The 22,494-nt window shown below is 42.4% G+C and overlaps 1 protein-coding gene across 1 annotated transcript in view; it reads right to left on the bottom strand.

Annotated features, from left to right (window-relative positions):
* Positions 1 to 6,402: 6,402 nt before the first annotated feature.
* LOC139447195 (uncharacterized) overlaps positions 6,403 to 22,494 on the bottom strand; it is a 467,168-nt gene continuing 451,076 nt past the window's right edge. Inside the window, exon 33 of the mRNA XM_071228411.1 lies at positions 6,403 to 8,023. Within this exon, the coding sequence (XP_071084512.1) occupies positions 7,406 to 8,023 (618 nt within the window). The 3' untranslated portion in view covers positions 6,403 to 7,405. The remainder of the gene's footprint in view (positions 8,024 to 22,494) is intronic.

Raw genomic sequence — 22,494 nt, 5'->3', positions numbered from 1 at the left:
CGTCATGAACGTTACGCCCACTGTTGTGTACAGGAAGTTGACAGATTTCGAGGCGGAAGTGTCATGGTGTGGGGTGCTTTCTGTGGCAATGCACGTTCCAGGCTTCTTGTCATCTGTGGCAACCTCAACGCTGCTGCTTACCGCGAACAGCGACCAGGTACTGGCACCAGAACTTCTGCCTTTCATGGCACACATGGACCCGGTTTGATCTTCAACACGACAATGCCAGACCCCATACAGTAATTTTGACAAGGAATTTCCTTCAGAATGCGGGAATCAACGTCATGGACTGGTCGTCAAGGTCTCCCGACCTCAATCCCATCGAACACGTCTGGGATGCTCTTGGCAGAAGTCTGCGCACTCTCCAGAACCAACCACAGAATTTGCAAGATCTTTTCACCATTTTGCAGCAACAATGGCGTCGTCTTCCCATTCATGTGTTCACAGGCATCACAAGGTCCATGCGGAGGCGTTGTGTGGCAGTTGTCAACGCACATGGTGGCCATACACGCTTCTGAACTTGTGTGCCATCAGATTCTCGTGCTTTGGACTCATGATTTAAACTGTTGATATTATTACCGAATACCGTAGGTGCTTGGAACAAATTATGGTTACCACCGTTAATTAAAATCCTTCTTTGGACATTAATGATTAAAAATTACCTTCTCTGATACATTTGTCCGTTGTATATCATATATAGGATTACTTTTAAAAATGTGAAGTTTTTAATTTGACTCAGTATATATATACTACGTTTGACGCTATGACAATCTTGTATAACCCACACCTGCACCATTTATATACTACGTTTGATGCTATGACAGTCTTGTACATCCCGCACCTGAACCACCTACAAGCTGTGTTTGATGCTATGACAGTCTTGTATAACCCACACCTGCACCATCTGTAAACTACGTTTGATGCTTTGACAGTCTTGTTGTATTACCCACACCTGCACATCTATATTACTACGTTTGATGCTATGGCAATCTTGTATAACCAACACCTGCACCATCTATATACATTTGATGCTTTGACAGTCTTATATAACCCAAACCTGCACCATCTTTATACTATGTTTGATGCTATGACAGTCTTGTATAACCCACACCTGCACCATCTTTATACATTTCATGTTTTGACAGTCTTGTATAACCCACACCTGCACCATCTATATAATGTGATGCTTTGACAGTCTTGTATAACCCACACCTGCACCATCTTTATACATTTGATGCTTTGACAGTATTGTATAACCCACACCTGCACCATCTATATACATTTGATGCTTTGACAGTCTTGTATAACCCACACCTGCACCATCTATACACATTTGATGCTTTGACAGTCTTGTATAACCCGCACCTGCACCATCTATATACTATGTTTGACACTATGATAGTTCATCTTTAATGGAAACATTTCTAACACTAGAGGACCTAATGCAATAAATATTTGTACATATATATTACGTAACTTGAATTTCAGAGCTCAGTTAAAAAAATGATTTGATAAACAAACTCGAGTTTTAAGAATTATGAAACTGTATGAAAGTCAACATGAACCCTAAGTAAACAAAATTAAAACGGCAACTGTTTTGGCAAAATATCTTCTGCTGTATTTCATCATTTTCACTCATTATATAGATAAGTACTGTAACTGCTTTACACTATCAGAAAAGGATATTTGACATATTTTGTCAAATGTTCTGAATGATATTACAAACTGATAAAGATGTTGAGGAATACATGATTGTATTTACCTGGCAAATACTGCTGTTGTAGAGTGGGGAAAATGTACAAGTGTGTGCTATATTTCTAACTGAAACCTGGTAAAATAATTTTTTACAGTTTCTGGAAGGTTCCAGTTATACTCTGAATGTCTTAATTCTGTATGGATACTGAAGGTCCCTACATTTCGTCCATCTGGTTCTGGAGAATGTATTTTGCAAAGAATCTTCTTAAAATCTATCCATTTCTCACCAACGGAACTCAGCCATTTGAATGCATGTCTGGGTGAGTTCTTTGGGGAACACATCTGCAGAAAAGTCATGAGACAGTCTCCATTGTTATTATCCATTGTCTTTGACACTCAACTGCTACCCAATCGTAAGTGTTGATCTGGATCTGCTGATGTTGATTGTTGTTACCAGAATCTGCCTGCTTCAGCTCTTGTTCAGCTGGTTCCTTACTTTCCTTCAATGAGTAGATGTCATTTCCGTCTTGTACATGTGTCTCAGGAACACACCTATCCACATCCGTAACTTTATTATCCAGAACAGTTACTTCAGTTGGGTTTTTCAAAGTATTTTAATTCAGTAGACATGAGAGAACCCAGTTGTTTTGGTAGTTGCCAGCTAAGCACTGCTCACAGTAGCATGATGTGTGTGTACCACATTATGAATGAAAGAAAGAATGCATAATGATAAAGATATGAAAATATAATTACACTTAGGCAACCAGTGGGGTGGGTTGGGATTTGTAGGGGAGCAAGTCTCCAGTCTTGTTTCATCTGTTGAGCAGCGCATTGTGCGCTTGGATGTATACTGTGTTACCATTTGTATCCTGAGGCCTATAAATACACTTGACTTGACTTGTTTAAAAAGTTTTCACAAGTCCTAGGCATACAGGAACCACAGAATGTACTGTCATTGTTCCTTTGACTGGAACAGTTCTAGTTCAATTCGGCAAATTCTTAAAATGCATTGTCATATTCATCAGTGTTTACAAACACATAGTAAGCACTGGTATGGAACCTCTTCCCACACTCATAAAACTCATGAGCATCTTGTATGCACACTTTTCCTTGTTTGACTGCGAGATCAGCCATTCTTTTTAGCTGTTCCTCCAACCCAATCACAAGGTCCTTTTCCATTTCCTGTTTCAAAATAGTTCCATGATGCTTGGACATTCAAGAGTTGCTAGTGATCAGACATAGAATGCTCTTTTATTTCTATACTAGCCACATAAAGAAACTGTGCACGGAGAAAATATATTCTGGATTGAAATACAACAGTGCATCGGCGACGCATGGAGTCCACCAAATGGGCATGGAAGGCCTCGGGAATGGCCTGCCATATCCTCCTCAAATATTGTGCCAAGTCACGGACGTTATCTGGAGGATGTGGAAGACGACGCAGACAGCGCTCCATTTCATCCCACACATGCTCTATTGGGGAGAGATCTGGAGAAATTGCAGGCCATGGCAGTAACATGACATTGTTATGGTGAAGGAAATCCATTGCGACCCTAGGCGTGTGAGGACAAGCGTTGTCCTGTTGAAATGTCAATCCTGGGCCATGACGTTGCAGGAAAGGAATGACCACAGGCCTCAGAATCTGATCTCTGTAGCCAACACCGGTGAGAGTGCCTGGAACAACCACCAAAGGGGTTCGGTGCCGTGCTGTTATCCCACCCCATATCATCACAGAGCCACCTCCAAAACGATTCCTCTCCACAATACAGTTGCGTGCATAACATTCTCCCAAACGCCGGTAGACACATTGGCGCCCGTCACTGTGGGAAATGTTGAACCTCAATTCATCTGTAAAGACAACATTTCTCCACCATATTCGAGGTTGGCGAACATGATTTCGACACAATCTTAGACTGTTGACTCGATAACGGTGTGTCAGGATGGGACGTATGGCAGGGCGTCGTGGTCGAATCCTGTACTGACGTAAACGGTTCCCGACAGTGTTGGGATGGTTACGGCGCAGTCCAGGAATTGTCTGGGACGTCGTTACTGTCGTTTGGAACCTGTTTCGGAGATGGGTAACTCGAATCCATCTGTCCTGTCTTGGCGTCGTTACTCGGGGACGTCCTGAACGTGGGTGGTCGGCAACGTCATTTGTGTTCTGATAATGCCTCACCAATGCCGATATCGTGTTACGATGGCATTGGAAATGTGTTGCCACCTGTTGTTGCCTCATTCCCGCTCGGATCATTCCAGTGGCTTCATGACGCTGTGCAGCTGTCAATCTTGGCATGATTTGCTTGGGATATGCTTGGGATATGCTTGTGTCTGCGCTTGTGTTTTGAATGTTTGAATGACCACAGATCATGCTTTCCAAAGTGACAGCGAATTTTGAGTTGCACATGCTGTGTACAGCTGCACAGGATGTACGTGCAGTAACACATTGCACGTCCATAGGCCCCCATCAATGACGTCATATCGCATGGCATGTGCATGAGCGTTTGAATGTCTCCAATAATTGCTGTGTTCAAACCTATCTTTCATATATGGACGGTGTGCCCTTATATCTATATTTTCTCCGTGCACATTTTCTTTATGTGGCTAGTATATATTGAAAGAATGGAGTGTCTGTTCAATAGAGCACCCATGCCAAATCACCAAGACATCTATTTATTTCAGGAACCAGCTTCTTCAGGATAGTATAAACGGTACAAATATTATGACCAAAGCAAACAGAAACATACACAAAGCTATTGTGTTTGAGATCCTCTTTACCAATTGCCCTGTAATACACTACTACTGGATGAAGGGTCACAGCTGTTATTCCAATGAGCACTACGTACCATGTCAGCTGAACAGCAGCTGAAGTTTTCGGCAAAATCCATCTGTACAGATAACATGACCATTAGAAAGGTTAATTCTCTTTAAGGTCTGTGATGGCTTTGTACTGATCCTTCACTCTGTTTATGTGCTGGAGAAACTCACATGATTCTCAGCAACGATCTCACAAAACTCTTTTCTTGATACCTTTTTTTCCAGACAATCTTTGTTCTTTTCTTCCCATTAGGCATATCTACCTTCAACTTTCCATAGGAAACACTGTCTTCTTTTGGGTCTGTTCAAAATTCTGTTGGCATCACATCTCCCAGTTTCCGAGCACATTCATCTTGGTTGATTGGTACCTCACAACCACAACCTTAAAATCCTTTTCAACAGCAACGCCATATTCTGATCATTCTGACAGAGGTACTAGAATCTTGAGATGTACTTTGTAAGAGTGACATGTTTGGATCGCATCCTGCAAAACGTTGCAAGATAGATTAATTGCCACAGACCTCGCTGCATTCAATATTTTCTGAGGATATTCCTGGCACAACTCTTCAGGTGATTTGATTTCCCTTCAGACCATTGGCATGTCTTGCAAATTTAATCTCATCACTTAACTCATTTCTGAAGATAAGTCTAGTACGAAACTTATGTGATACTTTTCTTGGACTAAGGACTTCAGCCTTGGTGTTAATGTGCATAACGCAGATGAGTCATGATTACCCGCGTTATTTTGATTCAGTTTAGGAGTCAACCTCTCATATCTTCTGCATACACGTTTATTCATTCTTTGAAGGATTTCAGCTTTTCTACTTCAAAGAGTTTATATCTCGCCTTAAATTAGCTGTAACCCTGCTGATCCTTTTCCTTGTCCTTAACTATGAATCACAGCGAGGTATTTTAACAATGTTGATGAAAACCCTTCATTTTCATGTCTGCCTGCTATCAAGGTGCTGTTCAATGATACTATCCAATGGTTGGGCCTCATCCTGGCTTGAGGAGTTTCCAAGAACATCATCATCTGCCTTCTTTTCAGACTTTTTTCTCTGTCTGTGTTATTTCACATTTCACTACATTGCTTATCTTATTGTGTGTATATTTTATAGTCAAAATGTGCAAATTTTTTACTTATAGACAATTATAAAACACCTAAATATTCAGTCATTTTACAAATAGACTGACAAATCTGTCCTTTTATGTTATTATGATAAAGAATTCCAAACATTTTTATGTCTTAATTTCATCACCAAGTGACTATAATGATAGGATTAAAAGAAAATGAAATTCGTAGTTTGGGGGAAAAGGGGAATATTGGGGTGTTTTACCCTCATCCATGGCAGGAACAAACAAGTGGACTTTTATCCTCATCAGTGCAGTGCTTTCAGAGATGATGTTTGAGACAGAAGAAGAAAGATTGCCCCAGCATAAGTGCTAGGGCGCTTTGATAGGTACTCGAGCACAGATTGGGTTTAGATGGCCTCCAGTCCTATGCCAAGCACTTTAATAGCTGAACAGGACAGATAACTCACTAATTAATTTGTTACATCTTCACTTTTCAAATAAGCATACTACAGACTGGAAGAATAAATGTCAAATGTCTTGAATCACATTGACTAAGACGATGCAAAGAAATAGACACGATGAAGGATGTGTTGCCTTGTCAACAGTGACTTCATACACTAGCCCTACCAACGTAAGACTACTCCTTTGGTTCATATATCATGCAGCTAAAAGTGTCTAACATTGAAATCAGGTACTCAAGTTAATTTTTTTTCCACCAATCACACCCTTAAGCTCACTTCACATTCAGTTAGGTGAGCTAAAATTACAGAACACTGAGAAAACCTTCTGACATTTATTTTCAGATTAAACTTTCTTCTCTACATCCACCTTGTTAAGATATAAATCATGAGTGTTACAAGTCAAATTGATATATCCTGCAATTTAACCAACACAAATGTCATATTCGGTTATTAAGTGCCTCTGACCAACTTCTAGACCAATCAGCAAGAAATATTTAGAAGTGCCCTGTACAAAGCCCAAAAGTTTACATGTTTTTTCATAAATACATATGAACACATGTTTTAAATGCCAAAAACTGTCATAAAATGAATCATAGTAGTTACTTGGCCTATCATAATTCAATCCTTAACTTGAGTTGTGGGTCTGTCAGTTTTCTGTCGTAAACTATGAAGGCCTTTGAAGCAGCAACTTTCCATTAATGATCCCAGCCATGGTGACTAAAAAAGTTGCTCACATAATTGAAATTAAACTTTTAACATGGCTACCATGCCAGCCATATTGAAAATGTTCTTTTTGCTCTATAATCAGCCACAGAGTCACATATCATATGCAGCATATGTATGATATGTTAAACTTGTTGCTGTGTTCTGTAATATTTGTCAACAGAACCCATGCTTATTGAAAGAAGTGACTAACGGGATCGGATGATCAGACTTGGTGACTTGGTTGATGCATGTCATTGTATAACAATTGCATAGATCTGTGCTCATTATGTCAATCACTGGATTATCTGGTCCAGACTCCACTATTTGCATACCACCGTCATGTAGCCAACAAACACAACTTAAACGTTTGACTTTTATGGAAGGATGTGGCTGCTAATAGAGTCATGATGAACATGTGAGCATGTAATTTTGGCCATCGGCAAAGCCAGTTATGGTTTCATTTTTGGTAGAATAATGGTTGTCAGAATTATTTCTTTGCACAATGTAATGATGTGGAGAATTACATACTGAAAAAACAGTTTAGTGATCAGGGCGCTTAAGATGGCACATAAAGTATTTGCAAAATAGCTTCATTGCTGGTAAATGCTGTAAAATTGTTTGTCAAAAGGCTTGTCTTGAGCCTTACAGACAATAATTTAGTTTATAAGGCAATTATCTACATGATGGTTTATGGTCTCATTTGAAGTTCCAGTTGGAAAATCCCTGCCACAAACTGGACAATTCATTTCTCTCTTGTCATCCTTCAAACTGGTCTGTTTAGCAAATGATGAAAAGAGTGACACCTGCTTTGAGCGTTTAGCTGGCTGTGTACTGCTTCCACATGACAACCTTTTCTGAGTTCTGCCTTCCTTTTTGGTTCTTGCTCTGGGAATAAGGTCAGAAGGTTGTACTTTATTTGGATAAGTGACAAGATTCTTTTCCTCAATTTCAAAACCAACAGCATCTTTTTCTTGTAATTTGTCCTCTGTCCTTCTGACCTTGGTTTCATTGACTTTGACAATGATGTCAGTAGAGACATCTTCTAACTCTCCAGTGTGCTGTGAAGACACTGAAGCAAAACACTCCTCATTACTCAACTTAGAAACAGGTTTGAAGAAGTTTTTGAGGGTTATGGGTGGGTTAATTGCCCTGGCAAAACATTTGGGCACAACTGGAGTAACATCTTCCTTTATGACTTTGAACTGTTTTGTTGAATCTTCTATGGCCATAACAGCATGGTGAGTAGTAGGCTGGGTCTGACAAGCAGAGAGGTTCTGCAAGTAGAAAGAGTGACAACAAGACTTTAGACTCACATGGAAAAACAAACCAAGATCAAGGCTGGGTATTGTGTTTGCCTTCATACACCCAAAATAAGCCCAAAATCTATAATACAGTTTAAGATTAAAATATCATAATATCTAAATTAAATGTTAAGGTTAACAAGAAATCTTTGCAAACAGAGAAGCAGCCTCTTCATTGCCTTTTTTCTCACATGAATCTTCCTACATTAGTGAGAAAATTATATGAACTGACATGGTGAAACGACATGACTTCCTGATTGGAATACCCAATACAACTTTTATACAGAAATCAAAACAATGCTTATCATTGATAATACTTCTGAGAATTCTACCTCTATTACTTCAATGCCACAAACCCTATATTTTGGCTGTAATCACACTATAACTAATTTTTTCAATTTTCAACAGAAGTCCTCTTCACTGTCAACTATACTTAACTAGTTGTTCCCAGACAGCACCAAGCCCCGTACAGCTCTCCCGTGTGCAAAGGCCAGAAAATCTTCACTTCTTTCCAAACATCTACCAACTAGAGTCAGATGATTGGGGAGTTTGAAAGGAGTACTTCTGATGTAATCGTGGTAGTATTCTTAGAATTACTAACAATGATGTCAATTGTTCCAATAATTCTTATGAATCTGATACCTCTATTTTATCTTTGTCAGAATATTCCAGAGGAAAAGGCGGATTCTGCCTCAAGTAAAATCACTGTATAACTGACAGTAGATAATAGTCTTCTTGTGATTCCATCTATTAATCCAAATCCAGAGGTAAAAATCACCTCAAGAGGGCTTGAAAACTGAAGGAAAACAGTCACATATGTGGTATTCTCCAGAACTACAGTTATATTTGTTGTTGTTCATGATAATGATGTCATCAGAAGTTTTAAAACCATCTCTTAAGACCATCATTTCTGGTTGTGACATCACTTTCGGTACATTTCATGTTTGGTTTTGATGTCACTTCCTATTTTTCATCTGTAATGATGTCAAAAATGATGTCATTACCGGTTTGTGCCACCACTTCCGGCCACCATTTACTTCTGATTATGTCACTTCCGGCATTTTTGGTTATGATGGCACTTCCTGTTTCCTTCCAATCTATGATGCCATTTCCGGTAATTTAAAGACCATGATGTCATTTCCGGTTAATTTCTCCTGACTAATCCAATGCTCAATAATCAAATAATAAGGCCGTGTGCCCACCTTCTGAAGCTGCAAAAGTCTGCTCCTTGCCAGCCCCCTTCTGAAGAAGGCAAAAACTACTGGCTCATGAGTGGCAGGAGCTACAATAATTTGACCTAAGGAGTGAATCCATACAAGGTCTGGCCAATTATCATGTAAGTAAAAGTTTGTGTAGTGTTCAGTGAGCCCCACTAGCAGGATACCAGTAGTTCATTTGAGACTGCTGATCAGGATACACAGTTTGTAACCAAAGCTCTAATTTCATGAGCTGAGCAAGATGCGAATAGAGGAGTGGAATACTTGGCTTAATAATACTTTCAGCAATGGTGGACTGGAGCCATCAGGCAACTGTGGCTTTGGTAATGTCCTTGTGAGAATGAGTCTTGCAGGAAATAAAATGTCTCTTTCTGTGTCTTCTTAGTGGATCTATCGCCGCAAGATAATATACTGAACTGCAAAAGAAACATCACCATGGGTAGATATTACCTGATTAGATAAACCTTATTTGTCCAAACACTGTAAAATATTGTGAGACATCTGATCATCGAACGGATCATCAAGATTGAAATTAAAGCGTCAAATTTTCTTAAAGTTAAAACACTAGTCTCGGAAGATTTGGCATCACAAGTCAGTATTTCGTGTGTCCGCCATGTGTATTGATGACTGCTGTGTAACGTCGATACATGGAATGGATGAGGCAGTTGATGAAGGCCATAGGCACTTGAGCCCACTTGCCTGGGGGCAGGCCACTGCATGGTTCTGATGCCATTCTGGTGGAGGAAGTCTCTTGTTGCTCTCGCAGTGTGGGCACGGGCGTTATCATACTGAAACTCGTGCCAAATGAGGTATGGCGTGTGACACTATTGCCTCTCCCTGAACCGATGTTCTGGAAGACCACAGGGCCGACATTCTGTGCAAGACCAATTCCACCCCACACCATGATGCTTGGACCACCCAACGAGTCTCTCTCAACAACACAAGCATCCGATTAACGTTCCCCATGGCATCGCCAGACTATCTCTCTGCCATCTGCTTTTGAGATACAGTAACAGCTCTTGTCTGAGAAGAGGATTCTTCTCCACTGTTGGTGGCGCCAATGCTGGTGCTGTGTTGCCCACTGAAGACGGTCCTGGCCATGACTTGGTTTCAGAATGGGTTTTCGGTGTGGCCTGTGACAGTGGAGGTGTGTACGCACGGTGTCCGCACTAATGTATTGCTGGTGTGTCCCCATGGTCTGTCGAGCAGTTTCCACAGCAGTAACAAAGCGATCTTGAAGATGCTGTCGCACAATCTGACAATACTGATGTTGGGTGGTGACCCTTGGTCTTCCACTACATGGTCGGTCATCTGTAGTGTTGGTGGTCTGGTACCATTGCTGGAGCCTGTAGATGGTCCTTATGTGGACTTGAAATGCATTGGCTACGTGCCGGGCAGTTTGTCCAGCTTGAATCGTCCAAGGACTTGGTGTCGCTGATTTCTTGTCAATCTTGGCATGTGGTATATTCAATATTGAATGAATGTTATCGGATTTGGGAGGATTTTTATAGGGCAAGAAATGGGGGAATGCATGTGCATTTCAATTTGCACAGAACTCATGTGCATCGGGTTGCCATGGCCGTTGCTGTGATGCGTTTGGGAGATGGGTTTTATTGTCATTGATCAAATTTCATATTTTTGGACAAGGGAACGTTAAATTTTAGAAACTGTGACAAAAATTACCCAGATATTTAAATGACAACTTTTCATGCAATGTTACTTGGGGTGACGTTTCTTTTGCAGATCAGTATATTTGATTGTACGAAGACGGCAGGGAAGACGGTCAACTGTCGGAGCCAATGTAGAAATCGAATAGTGTCTTTGATCCAATGGTCTGAGTTAGACAGATTCTTGGTAACAATTTCAAGTACAAATTCCTGAGGGCTAGTACAATTTCCTAGTTTCCCCATTGTTTGGAGAACATTCATAATCCAGGTTAGTAAAGCTTTGAGTTTAGTTCTAACCCTACCAGGAAAAGCCTGGTAGCTTCTACCTTGGTGATCACAGATGAGTGAAAACAAAGAAAACTCATTCGTGACAAACTCATGTGATTAGCGACTCGTGCCCCTCTCATGGCCAATTTTGCGACCGGGTTCCGTCTTAGCGCAAACGGGCATACCTAAAACAATTGTCAAGTCGTTGCCTAATGGCTCACATATATTTCCCCATATATATATATTTCAGATGCAATTTAAAGCACATCGGGACGTGCAGAATTATACAGTGTGATTGAACACATTTAAATGCGTCTTGGGTATATTTTTAGATGCAAGAGATATGTAAAATCAAAAATTAATTCTGAGGCATTCTTTGACAAAGAACTTGAAATCATACGTGCATTCTGAATGGTTTGTCGTATTTTCGCACATAACATTCATTGATATGGGGACGAGTCTTCTTGCGGGTTACGGAAAGGGCGAGTGGTGACGAATGAAAGAAAACTATCCCCTGCAATTAGTCACATTAGAATTCTGTTTGTTCATATAGTTGTGAATATAAACTATAAAAACGATTTCAATAAAGCCACAAAAGGCCCCTTCTCACCCGGATCGTGTGGGGCGTCGAAGGCTCAATGATTGAAGTGTTGTCCGGAAGTATTGGAAAGACGATATAATCACTCTAATTGTGTCTTCATTGTGCCTAAGGTGACACCACATGTGGAACAATTGTTCCATAACAAACTATTCATTAAAGATCTTCGTCGCCATAACAAATTGAGGCTAGCCCTCTTCCTTGATTGAGCTGACCTGGAAAAGGAGCTGTTGTCTCTGGGTCCATAGTAGTGCAGATGACATCCAAACCTGAGTATGTAATGTCTTCTTGTATCCAAACTTTGGTGTCAAGAAGACTATGAATTAACTCGACCTGGACCATTTTGACAGTGAGAGGGAATTACATGGCGAATTTCAGCGGCAACCCAGATGATTTAAGCACCAGTATCTATTGCTAGTCTAGTTGCAGCGAAGAGATCCTTGACCCACATTGAGTGCAAGGCAGTTGAAGACGGACATCAGGTTTCATCTTAAAAGAGAGTCGAAGGACTGGTTAAGAATTTGACGTGATCCACTCGGCCACGGGAGTGTATGGAGAACATGGGATGATGGACTCGGGGCATGGCAACCCGCTTCATCTAGTATCTGCACCAATTCTGTCTCTTCAGTCTTGGGTTGCCAATCTGGCATGATTGTGCTGTAATTGCTACAACAATCAGCAAAGGATCAGGTTTATAATCCTGTTGAGAGTAATCCTAGACTGTATAGTACTCTTACAAAATAACTTGAAAATCACAAGGTGTTGGCAAGTTCCTTGGATCCATGAAGTCCCAGTGCGTTTCGTAATCCAACTGTGACGAAGACTCTGGCATGAAATTGGCATGTGGAGGTTGTGCTGTTGAACTGCTGTTAAAAGGTAACTGCATTGGTAGGCTGGTTATCAATAAACTCACTAGGATTGCTGACTTTGAGAGCTGCATCCCGACTGGTGACCGTGGCAGATGTCATACACTTCTGTGAAGCTCATAGAGTTGTAGTCTGTAGATTAATAACCTTTGGAATCCGTGCGGAGACCTGCATGGTCCCATACCGGTCGGCGACAGGTAGCTTGCAGAAACCGTGCAGGTACTGTGTGGAGGTCAGGAGGACACCTTAATGGTAGCCAGCTGGTAGTTCATGTTATCCACTTGGGAACCGTGCGGTCATCTAGAAGATCCTGTGATCATAGGTTGAGCGTCTGGGTCCATGAGGATTGGATGCTCCTTCTTTGATAGGCATTTAGAAGTTGGAGTACTAAGTAAGGATAAGAATGTATGGATGAACAACTTCTTTATTACAATTAATTGTAATAAAGAAGAATAAAGAATAAAGAAGTTGTTCATCCATAAATTCTTATCCTTACTTACTACGCTGCTGTTTGTCGGTGTCTTCTCATGTGTCCCATCCGACGGCTACTGATAGCTAATGATAATAGATTAGGATTGTCTGGATACAATTCCCCATGCAGCTTCTTGGCTGGGGTATTCTTCTGAGCCTGGTTAAACACGGTTGTATGATTGTGGTGATAGCTGATGATAACAGTGGAAACATTCGTCCATGCAACCTCTTGGCCGAGAATACCAAAAATAAACAACCAGCTTACTGAAGACAACTGGGTTAAAAATGTAAAGTCTCTAAAGAATGCTTTAAAGGGACAGGGCCATTAATTCTGAAGCTTTGTTCTTAACAATAGCTGAAATCCCGTGGGTGAATAAAGAATAAAGAAGTTGTTCATCCATAAATTCTTATCCTTACTTACTACGCTGCTGTTTGTCGGTGTCTTCTCATGTGTCCCATCCGACGGCTACTGATAGCTAATGATAATAGATTAGGATTGTCTGGATACAATTCCCCATGCAGCTTCTTGGCTGGGGTATTCTTCTGAGCCTGGTTAAACACGGTTGTATGATTGTGGTGATAGCTGATGATAACAGTGGAAACATTCGTCCATGCAACCTCTTGGCCGAGAATACCAAAAATAAACAACCAGCTTACTGAAGACAACTGGGTTAAAAATGTAAAGTCTCTAAAGAATGCTTTAAAGGGACAGGGCCATTAATTCTGAAGCTTTGTTCTTAACAATAGCTGAAATCCCGTGGGTGAGTGTTTTGGCACTGTGTGATAGGATTTGGGAGCATGTAGAACAAGTAGGAAATTGCAGATAGACTTATCAGTATAAAAAATAATTAGTATTTTGTAACTCATCCATAACAAAAAAAAGCGCACAAGCTTTCCCCTCAATTTGCCTCAATAAAAAAACATGACTGAAGCCCTCTCATCACAGCCCTTGTGTTGTTGGTTTCACTGTGTGGAGCTCTAATGGTTTGAAAACCGCATTGGGCATGCAATGTCACACTCGGAAATTATTTCATGCATGATTTAAAAAATCACTGAACCGTCGTACGATGTACTGTCCCTTTAAATACCATCTAATCACGCTGTTAAGTCCTTCAAGGGTGACTGAGCTTGACACACATAGCAGGTCTTGACAAAGCGGATATATCACTGAAAACATAATGTTTTCTCACTAAGGTTCTTCTGAGTTAAGTGCCATTTTTTACAATGGGATCTCCCGTGACCTTAATTTGGCTGGGTGGCACAGCAATCGGGTATTGGCAATGTTAGACCTTGGAGCTTTACTCCTTAGTCTTACATTGCCAATACCCTCTTATCTCGGTCTTGCTTCCTCGACCATAACCATTGAGAGTCATGCTTTATCTCACTTATACACCGTTTAAATGCAAGAAGTAACAGAAATACTAAGAAAACATTGAGATATCTAAGAGTGAAACAATACACTGTGTCACGGTATAAAGGAATGCAATCAAAGCATGAAAAAAAGAAACATGTGCAGCATAGACAAAACTATGTTATGACATTTAAAACTGAACATTCTAACACCTGCCCCAGTGGCTCAGTGGGAAAACAGTGGGTTACAAAACTTGCAGGTTTGATTTCCGTCATCCATAATGAAAATTTAATTTCTTGTCTTCAATTTTAGAACATTGGATGTTTGAAACACTAAGTCAACATTCCATCTTCTACTCAAATCATCAGGTCTTAGTTGGAAAAAGTAAAATCTCATACCATGTTTTACTTGGAAATTGTAAAAACTCATACCAGGCCCTAATAGGAAAAGTAAAACCTCCCAAGAGCTTTCTATGAGACAGAAAAATGCCTACAATACAATAATAATTGGCCAAATTGGCAGTATGTTTAAAAGCCCAATTTTGATTCTCTTCTCAACAGTCGTCTAAGGCGCCGCGATTCGCTGTGCAGAGTTGCGTCCCTTGGGCACGCCAGAAACCTATGATTGTGGGTTCGAATCCCGGTTCGCCCCGATTATGTTTCTAGGTTTGTCAGCACCATACCCGTGCTCGTGGGTTTCACCGAAGTGGTAAAAGTCTGAGACCTGCATCACTTTGGGCTTTCCTCCCACATTAAGCTGACACGCCGTGATATAACTGGAATACTGTTAAAAGCGGCGTTAAACCCAAATCACTCACTCACTCTCTTCTCAACACACTCATGTATGTGAAGGTTGGTCAAGTTCCATCATCCAGTCAGCATGATCTCAAGTAGGATGCTTATTTAAAAACAAAGTATGAAACCATGGAGCAAAATCTTTTTCCAACACTTTCTTATTGACAATGTATATAAGTCATTTCAGGAGTGAATGTCAAGATACTGAGAATTACCGCCTTTATTGGAAACTCTTAGGTTCTCCTAAGTAAGTTGAACAGCACCTGCACTTGGAGCAGGGGTCCGGAAACCGTCATATGCGCCGGACATGTCCGATTGGGAATCTCAAATGTCCGGTCTAAAATATTGCTTACCGGACATTTAAATTTTTCTGTCCGGACATTCTTAAATTTTGACCGGACATGATCAACAGTTGGGACTGAGCAATTTCTGTCTGCAGTTGTAACACAAAGAAGATTATCTACACTGACAAGCTTTGTTTGTTTTGATTGCTGTAAATACATCGTACCTAGAATGATAGTCCAATCGGTCAATCACTGTAATAGGCAATAAACTGAGTTGACACTGATTAACCGAGGATTTATTACTGAGAACATCTTGTTGATTTGAGTAAAATGTGTTTACAACTGTACATAAATACCAACTTGGAGGTCATACTTTTCTGCTTTAGTTTCTGGATGAGATAAGCAAAAGAACAGATGCATAGAAATTCAACAATAGTGTTTTCCTTGAATGGCAGATTTACATTCTAGTATTTCCACACACTTGTGAACCTAAGGCATTCCCTAATAATAAATTGGAAATTATAGTATAAATTGTATATTCATATACTTATCCTATCTCACACTTTGCATTTTTCCCTTCATCTTCGATCCTATGTGGGAACGTGCTTGAATCATGTTTCCAGCTTCTAGAACTAAAACTAACCACCCAAGTCCCCCTGCATCTCCATGGTTACGTCCAAAGTTAGGTCAATTAGCTCTCATGCACGCAGTGCCTGCTTGAACTGACCAAGTGTGCACCTCTACCAATTCATTCTCTTTCGCAGAGCTTTATAAGGCTAGAGTAAATGAGATGCGGGGATGGTTGGGTGGGCCTATCACGTGTGAGATAGGATAAGTATATAAATATACAATTTATACTAAAATTTCCAAATTTTTAAACTTATCCTATCTCACACTTTGCATTTTATTCCACAGTTGGATGGTGGGCCGCAGATACCCTAGCCTGTATAGACTACAACTATGAGATATGTGCGTGGAAGCTGGTTCTAGACAGTGTAATTTTGAATTTGTTTCAGAATTTTGAAGAACTGTCTAGCGTCTAAAGACATGAACTCGTGAGCGGGAAAAAAATACACATGATCAATCGGTGTTAATGATCCTGATACGTTACTCAAACGAAACAGCATGAGATCGGGTATACATACCGAACATTTTTTCCCTTATGTCATCATACATATAGAACGACCGCGTAGCTGTAAATGCATAAGCGAAACGGCAGACGACTTGAAATCGATTCTGGAAGGGCATCGATTCTTCAAACAAAACACAGCAACTATCTCCCACGGACCATAGAGTGCATTAGATTTTGTAACTCTTTTAACGCTTTGTCATGGTTATCAAACACGTTCGAGTGTATGAAGCGAACCAAAAACTGAGAAGAGGAACGATCGACAATATTCCATAGCAATGGACCTTCAAACCAAAACCCCACATCACAGATACCTTAGACAGAGGTGAGCGGAATAAAGGTTCGGGACACCGATCTTTTTTGTTGTTGTGTTTGTTTTGTTTTGTTTTGATCGGCCGCACTGAATGGTGACTTCGCAAATTAAGACAAAAAGTCTGTACAGATGAGCTTATCCACCCTCCAAAAGGGACTCAATCTGGGAAACCCGAACAATAAAAAAACATGTAAATGTTTATTGATTGATACTGTGTATACAATTGTAACCCGCAAGGATTACGAAGTATAACAGTTTATATTCTGCGTGAACTGGGGCGAGACTATTGTTGTGCCAACACCAATGAACCGAACTTGTTGAGCCCTTGTACGATTGTGGAGCCCTTGTACGTCTGTGACTGAAATGTCACGAAGGTAGTGGGATGCAAACACAGCATCCGACTTCCAAAAGCACCCTTCCATGATGGTTGAAAAGGTGCAGTTACTGTGGAGGGCCATGGTGGAAGCAACCGCAAGAATCTCGTGAGGATTGGACATTGTAGGTGGGGGCAGCCCGGCGAAAGTATATGCGCGCAGAATGATGGAGCGGAGCCAGAAGGATAGCATCGTCCAAGAAATTTCCGATGTAGATGCGGTTGACAATGGGATGAAAAGTCTCTTCCGGGAGTGTCTGTGGAGGCGCGACGTCTTCAGTGTAACTGTCTTGAAATCCTTCTCCGTCAGTGGTTCGTAATCACCAGAAACCAGGTGTTGAAGAATAACGTTTAGGTCCCATGAAGGAGGCCTAAAACGAGCAGCTTGGTCGGCTAATTTGTAGGAACGGATGAGCAATTGTAGTGCCATAACCGTGGAAACCTTCGCACCAGAAGTGGTGGCGATGACGGAGTTAAGAGCCGCGAGGTAGGTTGCCAAATGCAGGTGATGTAAGTATTCGGGAATCTGTTGAGGCGAAGCCGAGGTAGGAGTGGAAATATCAAGAGCGCGACAATAAGTCTAAAAAGTCGTCCACTTGTGGTCATAAAGGTTCCTGGTGGAAACACAATGGGCAGCAGAGATGGTCTTCGCTACGCGCTGGGAGTAACCTTTTGCTACTAGGGACTTCTGCAGATGCGCCAAACGCAAAGATGGAGCGTTGTCAAAGACTGATGGAGCCACCGAGAGTGCGGTTGAATGAGGTGGTCGTCGCAGAGCAGAAGGGGATGAAATCGTTTGTCGGCGAACCTAAGCAATGTGGGGAACCAGTTGCGTGTTGGCCAATAGGGCGCGACCAAAATCAGAGACAGGTGATTGGTGGCTGCTACCTTCTGTAGGACCCGCGGAAGAAGCCCTGTTGGGGGAAAGGCGTAGGCATTGAGACCTTCCCACGAGATCGCCAACGCGTCGTGCTCCCAAGCCCGAGGGTCGGGGATGGGAGATACAAATCAGGATAGTTGAGCGTTGAATCAGGTGGCAATGAGATCTACTTCCGGGGCCCGATAAAGTTGACAAATCCATTGGAATGATTGTGGATGAAGAGACCACTCGGTTGGTGATGGTCTGTCTGGTCGGGACGGGGAGTCTGCTATGACATTGGATATCCCTGGAATGTGCCAAGCGCGGACATGTATGTTGAGGGAGTCGAAGAGATGAAAGAACTCAAGAGCAAGTGAGAGTAGGGACATCAACTTTGTGGATCCTATCCTGTTGATGGACCACCCCACCGCCGTGTTGTCGGACTGGATCATGAGGGATGAGGACCAGAGGAGGTCTGACCAATGCAAAATCGCTCTACGTTCTATGTCGGACCACCGCCCTGCTACTTGACGATCTTGAAAATGTGCTCCCCAACCGACAGTTGAAGAGTCGATGAACAGATGGAGGGACGGGACGAATGGCGTCAAGGAGACCCTGTCGCAAACGTTCGACGCCACCAGCCATCATTGAAGATGAGGGTGGAGATTGAGCGGTAGAGAAAAAAGGCGTCTGACAATCGTTGATCCTGATAAAGAGCGCGAGACACATTGGAGAGGTTGCAAATGAAGTCAACCCCGTACAGTGAACATCCGACCTTGCCGAGTGTCGAACAGGGCTCCTATGAACTGGAGTTGTTGTCTAGATAAGAATAGAACACGATCCCGCGAAGATGTAGGATCTTCGTGATGGGTCGGGTCAGGTGGGTAAAAAGCCATGGGGCCGAAGAAATTCCAAATGGGATCACCTTCCATTAGTAATGGTGGTCTTGAAAAACAAACCGGAGGAAGTGACGGTGCTCCGGATGGATGGGAACGTGCAGATAAGCGTCTTGGAGATCGAGACTGATCATATAATCGCCGGGATGAATGAGCGTATGAAGGAGCGCGATCGATGTAATGCGAAAATGTGGTGGGGTTTCGAGGTACGTAGCGTTGAAAGTCTTCATGTTGAAAATGAGCCGTAGTTTTAAACTGTCCTTTTGGGACAAAAAGGGGGAATAAAACACAGGGGTCGCAGGAAGTGTGCCGAGACATTCGATGGCGTTTTTTGCTAGTAATGTACCTACCGTTTCGATCAATGTTGGTAGCTGCCTGGACGGATACGTTTCCGATGGGGATGGAGTGTCACAGGTGGTGGTGCGATCATCGGTAATCGATACCCTTGTTGAAGCAGCTGCGTCACAAAGGGGTCTGCGAGCATGGTCCAATTGTCTGCAAAAATCTGGAGTCTTCCGTCTACGGGCGTTGCTATAATAGGAACGTCTGGGGGGGGGAAGCTCCCAGTCGTGCCGATTTTCAAAGGAGTCAAGTTCCTGCTGACCCTCCCTCTTGGGAAGGTTCGCTGGCACTCTTGGGTCCAGTCAAGGCGACCGATCGAGCAGAGGAGGTCTTTGAGCCCCGTTGACGTCTTTGACCTCTGCTGCGCCCTGGAAAGGGATTAGGCCGAGACGAAATAAGCTCACGTAAATCGCGCTGGGCAGGAACAAATTTGAGATATTGGCGATCCTTTTTCTGTTGAACCTCATATTGTCTTTTCTGGAGACGTAGAAGGTCCACCGTGACCTGAAGGCTAGAATCTCTCTGCACGTCCTGTGCGACCTGTTGTATCGCGACAGCAAATAAGGAGCGGTAAGACCAGGGTTGCTGATACCTTAAATTGGTCATCCCAGGGAGAATGTTGTAGCACACCACAGTGACAACGAGCCGTCATGGAGCGGCGTGGTGAGTAAGGAGGTCCAAAATCTGCGTAAGCTTGTCTTGTGTAAGGTTGATTAATCCCCGAGTAAAGGCCTCTTCTTGGGAATGAGTGGAGAGAGAGAGGTCCATTGCTGACAAGATAGTAGACACGAGTGGGAGGGTACGGCGGACTGTGGTATCCAAGTGTGTTAGGTCCCGATCTTCAACCACATAAGACGAGGTTGAGCGCTTCTGAGACAGAGTAGAAACGTCACTGTCAATATCGGGGGAGGCAACCGTAGTAGACATGCCATGAGTGCCTGTGTCTGCAAGGATGAAGCGGGGGATATGGAGATGATCCCGTAGTCGACGAAAGGCCGCGAAAGCCATATCTAGGTTAGAGTTAAGGTCCAGTAAGACCGGTCTGGGAGGGAGCATGATCTTGGACAAACTAGCCGATGGAACTGCGAATCCAGAGAACCTATCCGCAGCCGAAGTTGTCCGCTGTAACTGCAGTATATCAGCTATCCAATGCAAGACTGATTTAGGGTCCGCTGGTTCATAACTCCCAACAGATGAAGGCATTGGGGTCGACTGGGAGGCAACCGGAACCAGAACAGGATCAGTAGGTTGAGGAGTCAATGAAGGATCCAAATGGTGAAAGAGGTCAGTGGATATTGCTTTCACCAGAGAATTATACGATGGTTCCGAAGTTGATCCCTGTGATCCCAACTCGTGGGTAGGATAGGTGGACAAGGGTCGGGAGAAACCGATCTAGAAGGATGATGCTCCGGCGATCTGTGCGCCGAACGAGAATGGCTCCGAGAATGACTTCGACGATCTCGTTTTTTATACGAAGCCAAACGCCGATCCTGTGAACTGTGAGGTGGAAAGGCGTAGCCGGCAGGAGAACGGTAGTCAGGAAACTGCTGGTAATAAGCGTCATGGTAGATCGGGTAGGTATCCCATCCTCTATGGGCCATGTGATATCTCCCGCTATGCTGGTAGTCAATGATGGATTACTGGTCTCTATATGCTCATGGAAACTCAATCAAGAAAGCCGATCCTGTGAGCGAGATCTCCGATTGTGTGAGCGCGAACGTCGAACCTGTGAGCGAGAATGCCGATCCTTTGAGCGAGAGCGCTGTTCCCGTGAGCTGGAACACCAATCCTTGGAGCGAAAGCGCCGATCCTTTGAGCGAGAGCACCAATTCCGGGTGCGGGAATGCCGATCAGTCGTCTTGGAGGGTGAACGTTGTACCGAAGTGTGACGATCTAATACGACCCGAGATGAAGTCGTATTGACGACCGTATCTCTAGCCCCCAGGGGGGGTGCAGAGCTTGCCGAATCCAAGAGCGGGACATTGAAAGGACTGGAGCAATCTGTCGCTGGTATAACGAGAGCAGGACCCAGGTTGATCAGACAGACCGGGTGCACATCGACCTGCAAATCTTGCTTTGGAGTTGTAGACAAGTCGCGAGAGGACAAGTCGTCTGTAAGGAAGCTGTCTGAGAAGGTGTCGTCTGTGACAGAAATTACAGGTTCGACAGGATTGTCTTTAAGGCGTGATGAGCTGGAACTAGCAGACGACAATGTTGCAGGAAAAACTTTAAAAGCCAAGTTAGTTCGGGAATGACATTCCGCACATCGGAAACCCAGGGTGCACTGTCCCCGACAGTCGCAACATAATGAGTGGGGATCTGACGTGGAATAGGTACCTCTGCATTCTTTACAAGCAGGATGTTGATTGTCCTTCTTTCCCATAATTTTTAATATAAGATACTCGAACAAACTGGCGAAGGACAATAATTCTGGGATGTTTTCAAACACGTCGCCACACGTAATTGACCTAGCTTTTGGATGTAACCATGGAGATACAGGGGGGCTTGGATGGCTATTTTTAGTTTTAGAAGCTGGAAACATGATTCAGGTACATTCCCACATAGGATCGAAGAAGAAGGGAGAAATGCAAAGAGTGAGATAGGATAAGTTTAAAAAAAAAAATTTCATCTTGCCAACATCCATTGTTGCCAAGTTTTCTTATTTCTAAAATATTCCGAAATTAATTTCACTGTACTTTTAACATTGATTATTGTGAAACTATGATCAAATGTGATTCTTTCAGTCAGTGGAAAAAATTTCAGTCGATTTCTTAAATACCCCAGAAAGAGGGGACGTCAAAACATTTGAAATAAGAAGTTTACAGTCAAGCAACTGTATTTTCCATCATCTGAACAGCAGGTGCAATCGAAGCACACATTCCTCTTCATTCATATATTTAATCATTATTATGAATAAAATATGTTTTCTTTCAACGTGTCATCTTCCAACAGATGCTACCCAATATTTAAAAAAGATCTACACTTAGTTATCCATAACATTATTAACTATGTATTTG

This window comes from Haliotis cracherodii, unplaced genomic scaffold (genome assembly GCF_022045235.1).
Source record: "Haliotis cracherodii isolate W230 unplaced genomic scaffold, xgHalCrac1.p SCAF_7, whole genome shotgun sequence".
Lineage (NCBI taxonomy): Eukaryota > Metazoa > Mollusca > Gastropoda > Lepetellida > Haliotidae > Haliotis > Haliotis cracherodii.
The sequence above is the reverse complement of the archived record's forward strand: the minus strand, read 5'-3'. Positions and strand labels throughout refer to the sequence as shown.